Source organism: Musca domestica, unplaced genomic scaffold (genome assembly GCF_030504385.1).
Source record: "Musca domestica strain aabys unplaced genomic scaffold, Musca_domestica.polishedcontigs.V.1.1 12, whole genome shotgun sequence".
Taxonomy (NCBI): Eukaryota; Metazoa; Arthropoda; class Insecta; order Diptera; family Muscidae; genus Musca; species Musca domestica.
Genome location: NW_026712155.1, coordinates 1,444,975 through 1,467,691, shown reverse-complemented (window position 1 = coordinate 1,467,691; position 22,717 = coordinate 1,444,975). Strand labels below are relative to the sequence as shown.

Below are 22,717 nucleotides of genomic sequence, written 5' to 3'. Positions count from 1 at the left end.
GACGTTCCTACATCCATACATACATAGTTGGGTACATATATGTATACACTGTATGTAGTTAGCCATGTTTGTCTCTTGTGCTGGTGCTACAGAGCCAAAAAGTTCATGGCTCCTCCAGTGTAAACTTTTTGTCCAAAAAAAAAAAGAAACACCAACAAAAGTTGGTACTATTTCCATGCCTGTGAATAACGAATAGCACAGCACAGCACAGCAATTGAGGCTTGAGCTGGATAGTTGACTGGTTGTTGGTTGGTATGTTGGTCGTTCGGTCGGTCGGTCGGTCGGTCGGTTGGTTGGTTACTGGCTGGCTGGTTGGTCTGTCATTGTCGGTAGCTTCGAGGTTGTTGCTGCTGCTACTGCTTGTTTAGTTTCCCAACTTGACAAAGCAACACCAACAACAACAACAACAATAATAACAAAACGGAAAAAATGAAACATTTCAACGCATTACCCAACCAACAGCCATGCCAGGAGTAGAGCCAGCTACAACAACAACAAGTAGGTATCCCAAATTGTGTTAAATTTACGGATGTTGTTGCTTTAAAAAAATGTTCCCCGAACAAAAAGCAGTAACAACAGAATAACTATGAGCTCTCCCAGCTTCAGCAGAGCCATCATCAGGCATGGGTTATTACCACCGTTACACAGAGTAGAGAGCAACGATAGTTGGAATTTTAGTTGCTTTGCCTCTCACAGTTATCAAAGAGGGGCGTGGGGTGTGTGGTGGCTATGACTCTGTGGTGCAGATGGTGATGACGATTATGACGGTGATGATGGCCAGTCGTTTCTCCATTCCTACAATAGGTGTACGTCAGTCAAACCTACCATCAACACCGCCGTCATTGTTGTTTCAAACGCCTAGCATAGACACCAAAGAAACCAGAGAAGCTTTTCGATGAGAAATTTCAAAATTTAAACTGAACTCCGTCGTCACAATCGTCATCACCGTCAACTGACTATCACCAGAGCCAATGCTATCGCATCGTCATCATCATCATCAACAACGCCATTGCCATCACAATCACCAACAGCAACATCATCGTCGTACCTACGATACGAATAGAAAATAAACAACTTGCCGCTTACGCACACATCCCCCTACTCACATGAACGCACACACACACACACACGCTCCTCAACGATAAGTATTCATTCGCATAGAGTAGAACAACAACAACAACATTAAATGGAATTGAATAAAGCAATGCTGAAGTAGTCGACATAACCAAAAGAAAACGTCGAAGACGAAGAAGAAGAAGCAGAAGCAGACAACAACGACACTGAGGAAAAAACGTAAAATAAATCCCCTCAACAACAACCAAACCAAATCAACTCAACTCAGCTCGACAACAAAACATCTGAAGTCGTCACCCGCCCGCACTGGGTTTAGCTTCTTTTAATAAATAAACGGACGCACACACACACACACCACACACATCCATACAAACTCGCTCATTTACGTACGGCTAAACGACACAGGCAAGCAAGCCATGGGACTGGGACAGTCAACCGACAAGGGCGGTCGGTTGTTCGTTCGTTCGAAGAGATATTTGTGTGCTATGACGTACGTGTGTGTGTGTTTGTGCGAGTGTGCGGAGGAAACGGGCCGGGGTACGTTTTTGTTTTTCACCGCACAATGGAATGAACACAAAAAGCAAACGCTCGAAAAAAAGAAAAAAATGCCATGCCAGCATTATCGCAACGCTCTATCACTGACATATTTCGTCTTTCGAATAATGAAAAAAATACGACGACGACGGCGATGATGAAGAAGAAGAAAAAATAACAACCACACACAGATACCCCCACACACACTCTCACATTCCCAGTTTTTTTCTGGCATAAATGACAAGACGACTTGTATTTAGAGCTGTGTGCATAGCATAGAAGATATTCAGATATTCGTTCGAAAACAAGAAAAACAGAGGCCAAGTCGAAATAAAGGCAGGCAGACAGGCAGGTAGGTAGATATTGCGATGCCATGCGATCGATATAAGCCGACAGCATTTGGTACACTTCTATGGGAGATATAGTTTAGCTCTGTTGCTTTCCTACTTTGGAAGTTAGTTATCCATAAGGAATTTGCTGAAGGTGACGGATTTTTGGAGAAAACTATGAGATGATTTCCTGATCTCAGAAACATTCGATTTGGAAATTGACAAAATATGACGTCTCTAAAGGAAAACGTGGAAAAAAACTCTAAAACAATACCCTATGGTGGGATACAGTGCCGCAAAGAGTAGACCCACATATCTTTACACTAGATCTAACATTGGTATGATATAAATATTACTCTTTTTTCAAGTTTTAAAAGTCATGATTATTTGAAATTTTGACATTGTAGGATGGAAGAGACATTAAAAGAACTGTCCATGTCATATGCATACAAGTATTTTAATGTACTTGGTTACAACCTAATCGAGCACTATCTCGTTTATCGAGCACTATCTCGTTTATCGAGCACTAGACGTTTTTGCAACAATTTACATTCTACTGCAACAGGTAGTAGACTGACATATCACACGTCCATACTACACCCAATGACAGTTGAATATTGGAAAATCGGTCGTGACTCCACCATTTGAGAGGGTGGCACGAGATTGGGTCGGCCAATGATTTGAATTTTCATAACTGACTTAAGTATTAACATTGCCAACTTTGAACTTCTCTTAATAAGGGATTTGTATATTTCTTTCTGAAAGTTTTAAGTTTTTGTTGGGGGAGAATCGAGTTTGATCTAAGTTTGGTAAAAATATTACGATGTGCAAAATTAGAACGAAATCGGATTCTCGTTTCGACAGTTATCAGCTATGGCTAGATCGACTCCGAATGACCTGAAATGAGTTTCGCAAAAAGAGACATATTTTCCAAATCCCTTGCATCGATGAGGCATCCTTGTCTCATAAAATGATATATGTCACGGTAGGGCAGAGAGTCGTGCTTTTGCTGTTGCACACGATATTATCATTGTGTGAGTCACCGACGTAGCCAGGTTAAAATAGTAATATTTTACATATTTTTAAGAAATTTTTTCTCTTATTTTTGCAATAATGCTATCAAATGTCCAAAATTAGAATACAAGTGTCTATTTTATGGCAAACTGCAATTCCCAAAGAGAGCATCCTCCAAATCGTATGCTCCTTCCTACTATTCCAATTCTGATGTTCGAAGCCTCGATCAATTGTGTTTCGCTTTTCTGCATACCCACTACATCTTTCACTTATGCTCTGCCCATGGCAAGGACATTCTACGTGAGATATCGAACACTGCCCCATGTAGAGTGCAGCTACAAAAGTCCATATCCGTAAAAACGAGATGTGGATAGCACAGAGGCGTGTCAACGACCTTTTTTTTGGTTGGATCCAAATGTTCTGTTGGTCGTTCTGTTATTGCGTTCTTGTTTCCAACTTCAAAGACACAGCAGCGTCATACGAATATCAAAATAACCCAAAGCGTTCAAACCGCTACGCTCATGGAATTTTTTGTTGTCGTTAGTACGTTTCCATGACTGTTTTGGTGGATAGAATAGATTTTACGTTGTTGGTGTTGCTGTCGTTTCGCCTCTTCGTTTACAAACAAACTTACATTTGAACAATTTTTGATGTAAATGTATGTACGCGTATATGTGTGTGCATGAATATCTTTGTGTGTGTTATGTATCTGAAAGTTTGTACTTTAGCTGTATCCGATGTGGTGAAATCATAGAGTTGCCACTGTATTTCTAAGTAAAATATAAATTAACCAATGGTAAACTTAAATTGTGGAACTATATGGAGTTTGTAATATCCACTGAGAAATCTCGTCTAAACCAGGACCCTTTTAACAACTTATTTTAATATTTTAAAACGGTGTGTGTGTAATAGATTCGACTAGTTAACTTCGAAACTCATATAAGTCGGAAAGTATCTGTCGGTTTGCATCCCCATTATATGGTTTGACATTAGAGATTAAAATGTCTGGACTGAATGGAGGATTACGATCAAAAAGCAGGTATCAGCTGGAGTGGCCCATCTTCCCACAAAATAGATGTATTAAGATTTGCGAAATTTGAAGAAAATCAGGCTCTAATTTCAAATTTTTGTTAATTAAAAGTTTGCTTCTGGTGGTGGGACATACGAGAAGGAATGGACCGACATTGTTCCTTTAAGCTTATATCACGCTTATTACGAGGTACTAAATTTGACCTACATCGATTATTCGATACTTAAATATTATGCACTTTTGTGGAGGGAAGTAGACCATTGTGTCACATTTTTTACTTTTGAGTATTGAGTAGGAATAGAAAGGTATTGATAGAAAAAGCAAAGCTTAAAGTAAATCGCAGAATAATTTCTCATGTTACGAGAGAGAATTTGTTGACCCTCTGTGTGGGTGGGAGCTATCAGAAGCAGTGGGTTTGGTGTGAATATTAGGGCGCCGGATGATTCCTACGCTATCCACCTGAAATATGATTTTTATAGTCTTCACTATAATGTGGAAGCTATTTTAACTTTGTCATTCCGTTTGCAACACCTCATGAGTGGATCGAAGTACATATGTTCGTCACTTGAAATTAAGATACAGCCTATAGTTGCCAAGATAAATGAAATGTTTGTTAAACGCCAAAGATTTTTAGTATTGAAAAAGGACTATATCTTAGTCCACAATTAGGTATAGACTCCAAACAGACAGAACTACCTCCTAATTTTCGGCATTTTTAAGGATTTGGAATTTCCCACCAAATCAGCTGTAATTTCATATTTCGGTCCGCTCTATGGTTTAGTCCTCATACAGTGGTAGCTCCACTGTTCGAAGGTCCAAATTTCCAATTAAATCAGCTGTAATATGATATTTTAGGTTCTAATTGTGTAGTTTAACTCCTCCCAAAAATATGCATTGAAGCTATAGCATCCACGCCACGTAACTTCCATATTTTTAGCATTTTTTGAGGATATCCGATTGGACCATAAATAAAGTTGTCACATGTTGGAGGGTACAGAAAGTTCGACTCAGACAAAGTCAACATCGTTTTTTTAGATTTATTTTTAATTGTTAACTTTTGTGAGGAGGTACCAGAAGAAGTGGATCGTTATTGTCCACCTTAAACGCGATTTAAATTCAAACAAAACATTCAAACATATATTTTGTCTGCCTTATTCCCTCTTTATGCGGGTGTTACGAAGAAGTGGGTCAATATTGTCCATTTCGTATCTTACCTAAATTTTATATAAATACTACAAAGTACCAGATTTGAACCATATCGACTACTTCGGTGACTTGATATGTGATAAGTTTTGGAAAATGTTAAAATGGGCGTGAGCACCAGTTATAGTGTACTGAAGTACTTAATTTTCACACTTCATCTAATGCTGATATAAACATTGGAATGTGTAAATTATATATGTAAATTCAATATTATATAAATTATATTTAGATATACCAAGTTTGAAAAAGTGATATGCGTATTACAAATTGTGAATCTTTGTGGGGGAGGTGCTATCTTCACACAAAATCTTGCCTTGGAAGAAATTTTGGGATACGTGAACTTTGAAGAAAATTAGATGCTTATTTCGCATTTTGGTTATTCGAAATTTTGACTCTTTGTGAAGGAAGTACCAGAAGTGGAAGCTGTTAAATTCCAAATTCACACCAAATTTTTTATGGGCTTCATGGTTGTTTAAAATGTTGACCCGTTGTGGGGGAGGTATCAGAAGGAGTGTTCCGCTCTTTATACCAGATCTAGTATTGTTAGAAATATTGAGTAATGCGAAATTTTAAGACAATGGGACGTTAATTTCCCCCTATTCAACCCTTAGTGGGGGAGGCATTTTATGGAGTGGTCCAATATTGTTCCCGATCTAGAACTAATAAAAATATTAGGTTTTGCAAAGTTTGCTCCAAATTGGATGATCTTTTTTTATTTTCTGTGAAAATTATGAAATTTTGTCGGAGAGGTACCAGAAAATTATAACCTTTTGTCGGAGAGGTACCAGAAGAAGTGGACCTATTTTACACATCTCCGAACTTGATCTAAGTTTGATAATAATATTACAATGTACCATGTTTGGACCAAATCGGACACTTCGGTCGGGAGTTATCGTAAGCACCATCCAGACAGACAGACGGACGGACGGATTGATACCACTAGATCGACTCTAAATGGTCTGAAACGCATTTGTTCCACAGATACCTAGGGTCTAAAACCGTGATTTCGCTGAGTACATTTTGGTCGTATCAAATGATATATACCCTCTGTACGCATATGGCTGAGGGTATATCAACTTCTGACCTTCTGAAGCCCGGTATAAAACAATTTTTTTCGAATTGTAGTGGCAATGAAAAGCAAACAAAAATCTGAGAATACAAAATCGAAAGGCGATTCCTTAAAATCGACTTGGTGATTTTTACTCCAAGCCAAAGGCGATCTCGACTTGAACACTATTCAATACAAATTGCAATTCATTTTACGTTACTGATTACTCCACATATGTGTCCTTTGAATACTGGAACCTTGAAAAGACAGCTATATTTTAAGACCGGTTGACTTGACTTGGCAACCATGGCCATGGGAGTATAGTATGTATTGTGTATGTATAAGTAGTATAAGTGTGCAAGTTTATGAGTTTTTGGTATCGCTCCATTTCCCACCCCTCCCCTCCCCTCCTCACCTTCCTCCTTCTTCGTGGCTTACAGCATTGTGTTATTCTTCTTCTATTTTAATCCTTGCTAAAAGTTACGAGAATGGGTGGAAATGTTACACAGAATAGTAAAAATATCAACGAACAAAAACAAAGGGGAGACACACAGACACTATGTTACACTTTGACATTCCAACACACACACGCACACGCTCACACACTCATTCACATTCACGCCAACTTGACACTTTGCCAGATTTCGTCCTTACAGGGAAGATGGCAGCATCCGTGGAAACTGGCACTGTGTGTGCTTTCCACTCGAAGGATAAAATGCGATTGAGGCAAATAATGGACTTTGACAGTCCTGTTTATTATTCTTGTAGTTGGTGGAACTCCTGACTCCTGGCTCCCTAATCGAGAAGTTCGTTTCGTTTTTTTCGAACACCAGCTTGAATGCATATTTGTATGCGCGTGTGTGTGAGTGTGTGTATTTGTTGTTTAGTTTCATTCGAGTTTTTTACTTAATTTTTGCCAAGGCATGCTCCTTCTATCCACGTTGTGGCTTTTTTGGTTGTTGCACTCGGTTCAACTCATCTGTTTCGAAATCTATGTTGATTCATTTAAACATAGGTACATTCTTGGATTTTATAGAATGCACATGTATTGATTGCATATGTGTATGTCTGTGTAAGGAAGTGTGAAGGAGAAACGCTATTCGGTCATGGTTTTTTGCTGGCGACAAAAAATCCCCAACTTAATTTTTTGGTGAAGTCTTTGCTGAGGGGGTTTTCAATGCTTTGTTGCTGAAGAGCACTGAGCTTGTGAGGAATTGTGTCCATAAAAAAGATAAGGGTCCATGCGTAAGTCTCTATAATTAAAAAGGTTTTTCGTCATTCTCATTCAGTCATCTTTTAACATTAATTCTGGTGACGTAAAAGTATGGATCATCTAGAACAGGAATTGTTTATACCCTCAGTCATGAGGTGGACCTGACCAACATAATCAGTTAGGAAATATCGAGCCCTGCACCAGTACTGAATATTTTTTACTCTAGTTGGTTGGAAATATTGGGTAAAATTTCAAAACAACAACTAATCTGGTGAGAATTCCAGTTTCCAAAATAAAATTAACGCCACTTCCTCGAAAAATTCAACTATGCACACAGTCTTGAGCTCGGACAAGGCCGAAATTGAAATGAGTTGTCTTACAGTCACTGAAATTTGAGGTTTGGGTCCAAACTTGAAAAATATTTGTTTTTTAGATCGTTCGGAGTTTAGGACTTATAAAATACCTGTAGTTGGCTGTCTACAGTTATATTGGGGTCCTTATCTTAAAATCTACAAACTAAAACCAGGTAAAAATTTATGATACTCAATATTCTCCAACGAACATTCAAATTTTACGTATTATTGTTTATATTTTCAATAAAAAAAAATATACAAAATATTCAATTGTCAATGTTGAAATTGTTCAACTTTGAAATTTCGTACGTCCGACGTATTTGGGTAACTTTTATGTAAATACATGAGAAACGAAAGGGCATATTTTTACTACAATTTCCAAATAAATATACAGGGTGAAATGAAAAAACTGCAACCAACTTCAGACTGCTGTCATTTCTAAGCCACTCGTCCGACAGTTGTTAAAATTATTCAAGTGGCAGCTCATTATATTGTTTACAAGCGTACAAAAGCATTTTAGTGAGAATTTACAGAATGAGGTTCCTCGCTTCATTTCCAGCGCACAATGGCCACCAAAATCTCTGGATACCAATCCGTTGGACTATTGTGTCTAGAGTATTTTGGAAAGCAAGGTTGGCACTAAAAAATACCAAAGTATCGATCACCTCAAGCAAGAGCTTCGCCGGCAATGGACCAAAATACCGCAGAACAGCATTCGGGCAGCGTGTGACGGTTTTATTGGCCTTTTGAAGGCCATAATTCGTGTCAAAGGTGACCAATTCGAACAAATCTAAACTCATTCTAAAATTTGATGCTATTCGACATTCCGACATTTTTTGCTTTCATTCAATAAAATTCAAAAAAAAAAAAATGTAAAAATTATGGCACTTGACTTTGTTGCAGTTTTTATCTCACCCTGTAAAATTGCAGGTGACCATGATATTTAAAAGTCCTAAATTCGAATGTTGTCTCTAGGTCGAACCGACGATTGATTTTTGATTGATTTTGATTGATTTTTCGTCATCTGATCTAAATAATATTTCAAATCAGGAGGTACCGTCACACAAAATAGTGAACCTATATTGACCACAATTTTGTGCTGAGAACTTTAAATGTTAAATTACAGCAGATTTGTTTGGAAATTGTGATTGGAGATTGAAAATACAAAAAAAAAAACACAATAAGTACCGTTATATGTGGGCTAAAGTCTCTAGTCTGAGCCTGATTTCATTCACTCATTTCAAACATAATGTCAACAGATGTCCGTCCATCTTTAGATCAACTTAACTTTTTGTCTTCGAATACATCGAGGTGTGCAAACGGAAGGACAAGTGTAACATACTCTCTATCCTTTCATCGAGGATACGTAACGTAACAAGGTGGCGGGCATGATTAAAATGTTTAAGTCTTAGAAATTTTCTCTGGCCGACTGCTCAAAATCCGAAATCACGAATTTATGCAATACACCGATTATATGTCGCAAACCCGACTGGATTCTTCTACTTGTTCAGGAGTTTTTTTCTGTTTGGTGCCTATTTTCGGGGGCTATCGGACTGCCTCGAGGTGGCTTTATTTGATGAAATCTCTCTTTTTATTTTGTTCGATGAATAAAATGAAGATTGCTGTTGCAGTTAAGCACAGCTGTGAGTGCAACTTTTCATAGTTGGTTCGTACAACAATTAACGAACGAACATGTCCACATGCAGCGCGTTTGTTTTTTTTTTGGCAACAACACTCCAATGTTTTGGAGTTGCACAAAATTGAAAAATTCCTCTAAACTCACAAATGATGTGATAAAGTTTTCGCCTATGCCTGCTCCGTTTCTTTAGCTGCTGCTGCTGCTGCTGCTGCAATGATAGCGATCTCAATGTCAGCCCGCCTGTGAGTGAGTAACTGTTAACAGTTATTCGGTTTGTTCTGGAGAAAAGGCCGTACAATCTTTGGACAGCAATTACTTTTATGGTATTGGGGGATAACAACAGGTATTTATGGCTCACTCTCATCGCCAATGCATTCTCGGCAACGCGAATTGGTGTGTGTGTGTCCCTGAGTGTGTGAGAGTTTGTTTGGTGGGGGTTTTTGAGAGTTGCTGCCTTGAGATTCAATTCAAGAGTTAATTCTGTTGTTGTGAGGCATTCAGCTTGTTGGCAAGGAAAACACGAAGATTGTGATGTTGTTGTTGTTGTTGTTGTTCTTGTCACCACTAATTGTTTCAATTAACATTTCTGTTAATTCTTCTTCGTCCCCATCATCTTCGTCACATGGACCTAACTGTATGTATGAGTTCATAACATCCATCCATCCATTCAGCAACTCATTGTCCAAGTTACGCGAGGAAACATTCTTAGTCTGTGAATCATTGCCAAGTATGTGGGTATTTTGCAGTTTCAACAGAAGTATATGTACATATATGTACGTAAGTATGTTACATATATGCACTGTATGTATGTAAGTGTGTTTGACTAACTTCCATCATGAATGAAACTGAAAGTCTAACAAGTCAGCCAGCCAGCCAGTCAACCCGCTAGCGGAACCCTCCCCGCTCGCTGACCCATTGAATGATTAATGTGATGAGTGAGCGAATGTGTTCCTTTATTGACAGACTAGAATTTCAGCCAAGAAAGAGCGGTGAGCAATGAAAAAAAGTACAAAGTACCTACATACATATGAACGAACGATTGTTTGTATGTATGTAGACAGTGTGTGTGTGTGTTGGTATTTATGGTCAGTTGTTAGTGTTATCAGTAGTTGGCCGGGACGATGAGTGCAGCAATTAAACTCTTAGTAAAGGTATTGCCTGTCTGTCTGTCGCTGGTGTAAGATTGTGGGTGATGGTGTTGGTCTGGTGGCATTTTGTACTTGCACTTGCGGATGTAAACAAATTAGCGACGTTAGCATTATGGGCGCCACAATAATGTTCTACCGATTCGGGCATGATTGAATGTTTATTGGAAAATCATTGACTGTGCCTCCTCCGTTCGCTACTGTGATGTATTGGTGTTGGCGTAGACAAAACACTGCGTCACTGCAAAAAAAAAAAATGACTTTCTCCAAAGAAACAAAGAGAGTAACAACATTCGCATGAGACATCTGAGGGGAAGTTATAACTGTTGAATCATCAGAGAGACCTGAAGTAGAACATCATTTGAAATTAATTGTTCTAAGTATTGTCTGAGAAACGAACATAGAAGGTCCTTGAATATGTAATACCCGTAGGAATTCCCGCGGAAATTTTCTTAGCGACATAACGGCACCTATAAGTTATGGTTTATATGAAATTGGCTCCCAATGAGGTTCAAACATAGTCAATTTTTTAAATTTAAGCCAAGTGCAACTTATGCTCAGTTCCAGATTCTACTATTTTTGAAAATTTTCCAGATACCCTAAAGGGAAAATCGGTTATCGTAGTAAATCTTTTCACATTCTTGCAGTTCTGGAAAATACCATTAGTCTTGTATTTCCAATTGGAACAAAACTTGGCTTTGGAACAAAAAATTGGCTTTGCATCGAAGTGTGGATCTATTTTTGTAACGGTTATCATATAGTTTTGCTATGTAATGGAGCGTAAATTCTATGATACAACTGGATCGGTTAGAAAATGTAGCTATAGTCGTAAGGCATATAAAATAACTTTAATTGTTGTTTTCCAGGACTGACTGATATCGAGTGATAGAAAAAAATTCGACTTTTCGGTTCTTCAATTTTTCCCAATTCAATTAAATTTTGTTTTCTGGACCTATTGAATGAAGTCATAAATTCTCTGTTCGGTTGATGTTTGAAAAATATCCATTGAAATCGTCCAATGGTTGATATTTTTGATCTCAAATCATAAATCGAGGCTGGTTGCATTAGAGGTAGATTGTCTTTAATAATATTGAAGGTTCTTCAAATTTATCATGCGCCGTCCCACATGCTACAATTAAAGAATTTAGTTCCTTCTTTGTCTCATTTCACCAGAAATCTTAACATAGCAAAATTAACCCGATCGCTAGGCCTTTTGTCTCGTCTTCCCTGTTATATCGAGCCATAGCCATATAAAACATGGCCGAGATCAGAATTGCATTTGATGTCATTATGGGATGCTGCTCTGCAAGCTCAAGAATCTGTGAATGGTATGTGCTCAATCTAATTATTGTGGGCTACGTGATAAAGGAACGAATATAGGTTGTCGGCCATGTCAGAATTTAGACTTCACCATATACCTGAAGATCATGAGCCAAACAGAAATTGTTCTTTTCTCTTAGAGTCTCTTAAATCTTTACTTTCATTCACTTATATTGTCTTATACACCCCCTGTTTTAACCTTATATTTTTTTTCTACTTGCAGGACGAAATGGTCTCCGAGTGAAGCGACCAACACCGATTACTGTCGCGCATCCTTAAACCTAAGTGCAGGATTTGTATCGGCTCCATATATGTAAGTAGCTATTTGCCGAATTAAATTAAATTTTTTTCAACAACTATAAGAATCCGTATTTCTGATATAAACTAAAATCGGACAGCATCTCCTAATAGATTATTTACTAGGAAATATTTTGAATATATCCCAGCTACCTATTAAGTGCGCATTGATACGTTTGCGGTTCTTTTTATGCGACTTGGGCTTGTTCACATTTGTTGGAATTAGCAACAAGTAATTGAACCACTTAGTTAAACATTTGTTATACCCGTAAATAAACGATGAAATGACCAGTATTGAAATTGTTCTACATTTCAATACCCATCCATAATAGCGCCTCTCATATCTCCACCAATTCATGTCAACAACTAGAGATTTTAAGAGTCAAGTTAAAGCGCAACAATTAGCTGAAAATGATTTATTAGACGTAATTATGTGCTCTGGCATATGGACTTTGTTTTCGGACTACAACCACTTGTCAACACCTCGACAACAAATACTACCTACCTACCAACAACTACAACCACTGCATGAATGAATGACTGGCTGGCTGGTTAGCTGGCACACTCTGGCTGACTGACTAACTAACTAATGTCGAAAACAAAAGCAGGGACACAGTACAAAAACACAGAAATCATCATTAAAAACACAGCGCAACACAATACAACAACAACAACACCAACAACATTCAAAGCGCCAGCCAAAGAACCATAAAAAATCAGCGAATCCCGACCTACGACCACATGCGATGGCGCGTGCCAAACTAATGAGAAATGCTGCCGACAAAAAAACATTCTGAATTATAAAAATACTGAAATAAATGACAAATAAAAAACGATTAAATAAATAAAGACACTCACCACACTCGGCTGCTGCCGCAGCTGCCTCTGCTGCTGTGGCCGGCAGCCACACAGAGAACATAGCAGCCCCCGTCCCATTAGCCAACCATTCGTTCACCATCCATCCATCCCCATCCGTCGTCTATCCACCCATTCATTTATTCATTCATTCAGTTGTTGTACCCTTCCTTTGATGAACCAAGAGTGCAAAGGCCGTTCGCTGTTCTCAGCCATGGATGGATGTAAGGCGGAAAAGGTTGGTAGTTGTTGCTGCTGCTGGCGTCTTACAGAGCACGCATTAATATATGGAACGCATTTTAAAAACAACTACAAAATTAAGCCCAAAAATTTAAAACAAAACGAAGAAAAAAAATCAAACGAAAGACTCAATTTTCAATGATCTAACTCTGCTGTCATAGCAGCAGAGGCGCCAGCAGAACCCAACCCATGCTCCACATGCCCGGCTGCCTGCCATACATAAAACAAGAATGTAGTAGAAAAACTCAATAAAATGAAAATGAATTGTAAACAGCAATAACAACAACAAAAAATAAACCCTTTTTCGGTTTTTGTTTTGCTTTGCATTTTCTAATCTACAACCGTCGATGATATGTACCGAACAGGCTTTCCCAAAAACTTACTACAAAACTCACACACACACAACACACCACGTCACATACATACATTCCTACCATGCTATGCCATGCCACTCGTGCAAACTTATGTTGTACGTTCCAATGGATGTGTGCCTGTCTGTCAGTCAGTGACGAAGAGAGCACATTTAAGAAACAAACAAAAATATTTCTAAAAAAAAAAAAACAACAACAGAAACATGAATGTCGTCGGGCTTTTCGTTGATACATTGCCTCCTCGTTAACTGTGTGTAGCAATGACAGCATGGGCAATAACGGCAAGAACTTGCATTGCAACACCATACACCACACTGCTAACAGCAACAACAACAACGACAACAAACCCAGCCAAACATAAGAGCATGTTATAGGTATTATTTTTTATTTGTTTGTTTCGAAAAGAAACCACTTGTGTCACCGGTAATAAAATTATAACAGCGGCGACGGAGAGCCAAAGAATGCATGGCATGGCGGAACCGCAGAAACAGAGAGAGAGAGCAAACGAGCGCGTATAGAAATTAAATCAATAGTAAAAAAGTAAGACAGCGAACGAGACGCGACCTCACCTAACCCCCTGGATGGTGAAAAATAAACAAAGGCACACACAGCCATGCACGAAGTTCGATAGCAACTCACACACCTTTCCCCCCTCCTCTTATGAACATGATGTGACACTTGCAAAAATTTGTTTTGAATGAATGAAAATAAAACAAACCACACACAAACACACACACGAGGAGATTCCCAAGATGATTGGCTCAAGGTAGATGTACTAGGTAATCGCATCAGCCCAGCTGACGGCACCATTAAATGTCAAAACAAATTGTTGTAATGATGAATTCGCCCTAAATGAATGCAACAACAAATTTGTTTATGTTTTCTTCCCTAAATAATTTAATAATTAATTTAAGAGCAAGTTTAGAGTGAAACCAGTAAAAAAATTAAAAGAAAATGAAAAAGTGCTCGATTTGCAATAAGAAATATTGTGATGGAAATTTAACACTATTTAGTGTCCCTAAAGACAAAGGAAGGAGGTTAGAATGGAGTGCAGCTTGAGGAATTAAGTTAGCCCCAACATCTATGATTTGTATGGACCATTTTAATCCAAAGCACATCACGGGAAGTAGTGCAAGAATTCGGCTCCAATGAATTCTATCCAATTTTTTGCGATTCTGTTCCTGGATATTATGTTGTTGGCTATTGGCCAAATTATTGAGATTTTGATATTCATATCCTGCTGTTGCTGCTATTGAATATGTGGTGAATGTATGGCCATATGCTTCGGAGTGTTGGTACCCTGATTTTGCATAGAACGATATTGGTGCTATGTTTTTTTTTTTCTTTAAACCATTTTTTCTATATTTTCTATTGAATATAAATTGCGACGTTCGTTTACGACGAGAGGCACACAAAATAAAATGTAAACAAACACCTCGTTTCTGATTGGTTGAAACAAATTTGCCGCAACCTTTAAATGTCATGGCGAATCTATGTTTTTCGCCTTAGATGCCAATTTTGACATTTGAGGGGACCACAAAAGTTACTTTGTTGTAGCAATTCGCCGATGCGGTTACCTGTTAGATCTACCTTGGATTGGCTGTTGTTGTTTGATTACATATTTTAATGCCAAAGCAGCATAGACGCACGTAGCTAAGTGCATTGATTAAACTTGGTCATTATGCCGTCAGACAAGCTGACAGAAGAACAAACAGACCAATGAACGGATGCATGCATTCCATCCAAGTATCGCAATTTAGTTGCCGTCAGCATGCTTAGAAATTCTGCAGTTCGAAAAGCAACAAGGTAGAACAATCGCTCGTCAGAAGCGGGCGGAAGCAAAAGCATCCTCATTCGTTCATTCATTCAGAATCGATTTATTTAATCGTGGCGCACTCTAAAACTGCCAACAAATTGTTGCGAATTCTTTATGCGAGCAAAGACATTTGGCTAGAGAGAGCGGAACACAGCCACGTTAAAGAGTACGTAATTCATAACTGAGAATATGCATGCATATGTACCTACAAACATATGTAGGTATGTAAGACCACACGAACTATGTCGACGAGTACATCGTCCTTATGCCTAAAAATTGGTTAAAGCGTGGAGCACTCGCTTTGCATTATTTATGGGGTCATCATTGTCACGACGGCATCGTCGCCCGTGCCTGTCCACCTGTTACCATTGACCATTTTACAGCTTGTGCTGAAGGAATATTGAATTGAGAAACGGTTTTGTTGTTAGTTAAAAAAGTAAACAAAGCACGTCTCTTGTCTTCTGGAGAGGTATGAAGTCAATTTTATGTTTGTTAATTTTTACACCCTGTGTGATTTGGTGCATCCACTCAGTTTCCCAATTTCTGCTTCATTTGTCTTCCCCACCGTTTATTTTTCTACAAGAATTTTAATAATCTTGTTGATTCAACTCTGCCAATAAAAAGAACTAGCTCGAAACTTCTAAACATATTCCGAAAGGAATATGAAAAGGAATTGCACAAAACTTCTCAAAAATAATCGTCTGGCTTCTGAAATATTTAAATTCAAACAGTTTAACATAAAAAGAATTGGATTAGCTTCCAATACGCGGAAATTGTGGCCGTAAAATAAAAATGCATGAATTTTAATTCTATGGTAATTATACATATTTTTCCAAACTCCCAAGTATATATATATTTTTTCAAAGTTACGGACCTTAAAAGATCAGGATGAGAGAAGCCCCACGCCAAGTCTGGGTGGAGCGAGTGTAAACATCTGAGACAATTGTGACTGCAGATTGCTTGCTTGGTCGTCCGCTTGGTGCAGTTATCAACTTGCAAGACCTCCGAGAGATACTAAATTGTCCGAATAAGTTTCCCTCCCGATGGCGCGTACATATTCCCTGTGGGCCTCATTGTTTGTTAAAGAGAACATCTACGATATGCAGATTTGAGATCATATGAGATAATAACGATTTAGTGAAATAAAGGCATTTTAGAGCTCGTTGTGATTAGTAGAAGGTCATATAAAAAAACATAAACCCAACCCAAGGTGGAAATTTTGAAATAAACAATTCGGGTTTCTGATATCACCATGACATCGTAGCACATCTTGTTAATGTCAAATTATAAAGAAAAACGACGGTAGGATCCGAATGCTGCTCTGTCATCTCATTATTTGATGTCAATGATGTCCATAACAGCCGATGGTCGCTCTCCGGTCGTATTAATCGATCGTGGTATCAGAATAAATGTCGAATATTTTTGCGAAAATATTCTGGAGGGTATATAAAAGTCTTGGGCACGCAAACATTTTGGCCGCAGACCTTGGACATTCCAACAGGACTCAGCACCATCGCACTCGGCCCGCGCCACCCAAGAATGGTTACAAAATGAGGTTCCTCGCTCATTTCCAGCGCACAATGGCCACCAAAGTCTCCGGATACCAATCCGTTGGACTATTGTGTCTGGAGTATTTTGGAGAGCAAGGGGAGCTTCGATGGGAATGGGCCAAAATACCGCAGATCAACATTCGGGCAGCGTGTGGCGGTTTCATTGGCCGTTTGAAGGCCATAATTCGTGCCAAAGGTGACCAATTCGAACAAATCTAAACTTATTCTAAAATTTGATGCTATTTTCGACATTTTTGCCAAGCGCAAAATTCAATTAAAATGTAAAAATTATGGCGTTTGATTTTGTTGCAGTTTTTTTTATCTCACAATGTACAGGAATTCTAGGTTGGCGCTTGGGATTATTAATAGGATGGATTCGCGCAGCACAGCGATGTTAGTCTTCAAGGTCCATGTTAGACCCCAGCTATAACATGAATATACACATGTAAATCTTTGTGTTTCACTCAATATTTTTTTACCCTACCAATGTGTGGATAATCTCCACGGAAACATACCAACTTCGATTTGGAAATTTTGGTTGGTTTCTAGAGACGTGTATTCTCGATATTAGCATTTTCTAGGAATTACAAAATAACCTGCATTGCAAAAACGTCGAAATTCAAAATTGAAATGTTTATTTAACTACAACGGATAAGTAATGTCATCTGCCTATAATAAGTATACGTATTGTTTTGGAAATCGAAAAGTTTTCAATTGACACTTATTTTACGTCTTCTTCTATCGAGTTCTGACCAAAACTTGTATTTTATGCTAACGGACTTATTTGGAAAAGGATCCCCAGATTTTGTTTTTCAAAATTACAAAAATGTAATACTTTTCCAAACCAACTACCAACTTTTTCATTTAGTACCAAATTCAAAATTCCCCACACTCATCCGCGGTGGTGTGTGTGTGCTTTTCTTCACAGTTAATTGAACTCAACGCCAAGCAGCGTATAAATCTATTTCTATTTCAAGTTCATTGTGAAAACTGAAATAAAAAACAAACACTCAACTTAATATTGTTGTCATGTGTATAGGTACAACAACAACAACAAAACATATAGAACGCAGCAACAACAAATAAAAGTTAGCTACGAGCCAAATTACATGTAAGTAGTATTAACGTACATATGTATGCCAGTGCCAGTATGTAAGTATGTAGATATGTAGATGTGAGTGTCAGACTGTGCACAGAGCGATGTAATGTGTAACCCTATCACCAGTGCTTATCTCACCACAGACATAGAATGAGAGCGGCCATAAGCGCCAGCGCCAACATTTTGCAAATATTTGACACAATTCAGTAGCGTTTTAGGTGATGTTTGCCATTCCGTCGTTCCTATTCATACATACTGACATATGTATATGTATGTAAATATGTTCGAATGTGTGCGTGTGTTCGGTTGCTATCTGCTCTTTTTATTTTATTTTCATTTTACAATGCCGAAACAAAAAGCATCCATCTGTAGTTGCCTAATGGTCGTTGTTGTTGTTGTTTGCTCTTCGTGTTGTACTACTTTGAATTCAATTGAATTTATGCGAGCGCAAAAAAAACAACAACGACAACTTTTTTGTTGATGCTTTTTTGGGAGGTTGTTATTTTTTCAGGTTTTGTTTTGATCCCCATTTTCGCCTCATTGCTTTGGCATGGCGGCGGGGTCCCAGCGAGAGGGCAGGCAAATGAGTGTGCATTCTGCCAAAGCCATTAATCTTCGGAAGTGTTTTAATAAAAGCGATAGGAATTTGATTTGGTTTTTATTTCTGTTTTGCTACAAACTCACACACACACACCTATACATACACGCTCATTCTGCCACACATAATGCGCTTATTGTTCGGCGTAGGTTGTCGCATTCCTCTCCGCTGTGTAATAAGCAAATGGAAAACAAAACATGAACGGAACACAAACCCCATACCACTTCGAACCACCAACAACAACACCACTACCAACCACCACCAGCATGGGCGATCCAACCGAATTGAACTGAACCCCACTCAACTCGACTCAGCTGAATTCAACTAAACTAATGAAAAGGCCAATTGTTAGTCGGCGATTAATAGCAGGTTTCGAACCAATTTAGGTTGTCTCTAATATTTCCGTGAATTTGTATGTTTCAGTGAATGTGGATGGGTATGTGTGTAAGTGTGCGTGTAAGCGTCGTATATGGGGGACAAGAGCAAAAAAGGAAACCGATGCTAAATATTGAGAATCAAAACAAAATATGGAAAAATGTGCCGCTATTAAAAGAAAAGCAAAGCAATAACAATTATGGATGGATTTATGACTCTTTTTTTGTTTCTTTGTTGTGGCGCGCGCGACCTTCCTTATTTATCGTATCGTATACCTGCTGAATACTGAATGACAAGGAAATGAGAGGAGAACGGGTGGCACACACACATCCGCACACATTGTAATTGATGGGCCCTGGACACAGCACGGCCCCCCCAGAAACTCTTTAACAATGAAAACCAGGCTGTGGAAAGCAAGAAGATGAGATGATGGGTACTTACTTTGGGTCCAGTCGGCATTTTCAATTAGTTACTGGAGTGATGTCCAATCATTATACATGGCTACTTGGACTTTTTGCGGGCTAACTAGGTGTCGGTTGTTTTATTTTTACTTCGTTTATGATTTTGAAAAATTACACATTAAACTCAATCCCTTCCCGTTGTCTGTTTGTTCGGTTCTACGAAAAGGGGGGTTACTCGATGTAACGTTTCAATTGAATGTTTGTTTTTATTTTACTTTTGAACTGCCTAGGAAAGAGATTGCCGCTAAAATTGTTTCTTGTTGTTGTTGTTGGTCTTGTAATTGCTTTGCGTGATTTACGTAGAATTTCTGCTTCGGCTGAAGAGTTGTGAATTCAAATAACCAGATTTGCGCTAGAGCGCCGTGTTGCATGTTCTGTCTTGAAGTGCAGAGTTCACACTGGGGGCTTTTCGCTGGTTGACAAAAAATTGCCAACAACAACAACACTGCCACCATCAGCAGTACCTCCAATAACAACGACAACAACAACATCAGAGTAATAGCAATAGCAATAATACAATCAGCCTTACCAACATCAATTGCTGCTGCAAGTGTTTTGTTTTTTTTTTCCTGTTTCTGTTTCTGCTTCGTGGCAAAAACAAAACGAACATTCTTCGTCACATTTCCGAATCGTTTTATGCAGCACGTAGCTGCAGCATAGCTTGCTACACAAGCATACATTGCGATTTATGTATAGCGCTCTGTAGGTAGTCGTGGAGGAGGAGGGGTCCGAATGAATATTTGCGAATTTACAAGACACGATACGTGCGACGGTCGGTACTAGGCCACTGCAGTCAAACCCCACTTTAAAAGTTATTTTCTTTCCAATTGCCATTCTTAAGTGCAATCGGCAATGGATGGATGGCCCAAATTAATCCATGGAAGCCAGGATCCTCTGTCATAGGATAGATATATTCTCTATGTACTTATGTGCCAGCCATTAGCTGTATATACTTGTATTTGGGTATATCTTCAGCTATGTATATACATACATACATACATACATAAATACTATGTGGCAGCATTAATACGACACTCTACACAGTTTGGAAGATGCATTTCTGTTTCGATTGCCGCCGTTGAACAAATCATATATCTTGATAATATACCTTCTATGGACTCCTCTTTCCCAAATTTTAAGGTTAAAATTACTCGTTCACTATGTGAACAATTTTATAAATGTAACGTGTCTATGTTTAATCTAGCCACCTGGAAAACCATAATATTAATAGAAATGGCCTAGAAACTCCTCTTCGAAAATGCCTCTCAAAGTTAAAGACGCTCTGAGAAAATTCCTATGAAAAGTTTTTCATCACTTGACGAAATTATATTCTCGGTATATACATATCCTTATGTATATATATGTCCTTGAACGAACATTCCCCCATAACAGATATCTGAAGAGACATTCGCTGGACACCTAAAGTTGTGGGCAATAAAATCCTGAATTGAATTTGGGAAAATGTCAATGGACCATTATATGGGGCTATACCAAAACATGGACCTAGTTTTGGTATAGCCCCATATAATGGTACCTCCCTACTTTCGGTATTTGGGTGATTTAAGCGACATTATACACCAGAATTGTTTCAAATTTGGTATTTGAAGTTCGTAGTGGATACTACAGTCTATGAAAGAAAATTGTCCGTGCAGGCCCACGGCTTCGTGAAGGCCCCATATAAATGCACCTCCCGATATTTTGATTATTTACCGGAATTGTTTCAAATTTGTAATTTGAAGTTCGTTATGGATACTACAGACTATGACAGAAAATTGTCTGTGCAGGTCCACGTCAAGCCTCCACGCATAGCCTCCTTATAACGGTACCTCCCGATATTTGGTTTCAAATATGGTATTCGAACTTCGTAATGGATACTAAAGCCTATGACAAAATTGTCTGTACAGGTCCACGTTTTGGTATAGCCCCCATATAATGGTACTCCCCTATATTTGGTATTCTGATGATTTTAGCTACATTATTCACCGAATTTTTTTTCTAGTTTCACATTTGGTTATTGTAATGGCTTATGACAAAAATTGCCTACCCAGATCCACGTCGTCGTATAGATCCTAATGTAACGACTGCATTCGGTAGTTTTAATATATTAACAGAATTTTTAACGAATTTTATTTTTTTGGAAATTCCCAAATTCGTTCCGAATTGTGGAGGGTATTCAAAGAACCCACCCCTTTTGGAAAGCCTATTGGATCGTTGGTATTAAAAAACTTTCTATATCCGTCGAAAGATTATTTAAAATGGACATAGTCTGAAGGGTATATTTTCCAGCTTTTTCCTTCAAAAAAATCTCAAAACTGCTTGGAAATGAAAAACCAAAGAAAATGTATCCTTTCTGCTGTCAGAAATTATAAAGGCGTTAACTATTTTTGGAATAATATGGTCGAGGTCAAATATTCGTCCGTGTAGGGAGTTCGAGGACACTGCCAGAGTTTTAGTTCCGACAGTCAACCCTTCCCACCAACTTCACGTAAACTATATGTGTTGGAAGGTTTTTTTTGGCTCTCGGGTAAATGGGCAGCGGGAATGATGCCTACTGGTGCCAGAATCAACCAGCCATCCAGCCATCCTCTTGCTAGTCACCACTGTCAAGCTACACATTGCAAACGACTGACTGTGTGACTGACAGACGGAAAGCAAAACGAAAACCGTTCGTTTATTACGTATCTACTTTGTTGTTTTGCTCATGCGCCAGTCTCACAAAAGAAACCAAAAAAACCAAAAAACATTTGCAACTTTCCCCCCAGCTTCATTCAATTAACGGGCAACGTGTTTGCTAACAAACAATGCCAACTCACATCCTCATCATCGTCATCAGCGTGATGATCATTATGCTGTGCCGAACAAAGCCATGCTCTAACCAACATCATCATCATCACCATCGTTACGATAGCATTAGTAATGATCATCATCGAACAACATCGTAGTTTTTGTTGTTGTCGTCGTCATGGTAGTGTGTCGTTTAAACGAATTGCGAACAACACTAAAGAAGTTTATTTCCCAAGCTGCTTACACCAGGGCCATAGCCAGGCTGGATGGCATGCGAACCAGCCAGTCAACCAACTGCTCTGCGGAGGAGCTTCACTCTTGCACTGTATAGTCCATGGCAGGCTCAGTGGCGGCTGGTATGCGAATGGA

General features: G+C 38.6%; 2 protein-coding genes across 2 annotated transcripts in view; one reads left to right on the top strand and one right to left on the bottom strand.

The window, feature by feature from the left end:
* LOC101888262 (uncharacterized) overlaps positions 1-19,949 on the bottom strand; it is a 54,612-nt gene extending 34,663 nt beyond the window's left edge. The window contains exon 1 of the mRNA XM_059118032.1: positions 19,545-19,949. Coding sequence (XP_058974015.1) covers positions 19,545-19,562 — 18 coding nt within the window. The 5' untranslated portion in view covers positions 19,563-19,949. The remainder of the gene's footprint in view (positions 1-19,544) is intronic.
* The window catches only part of LOC101894929 (organic cation transporter protein), a 68,632-nt gene continuing 46,398 nt past the window's right edge, over positions 484-22,717 (top strand). The window contains exons 1-2 of the mRNA XM_020037931.2: positions 484-498; positions 12,126-12,215. The gene's annotated coding sequence lies outside the window, so the exon portion shown is untranslated. The remainder of the gene's footprint in view (positions 499-12,125; positions 12,216-22,717) is intronic.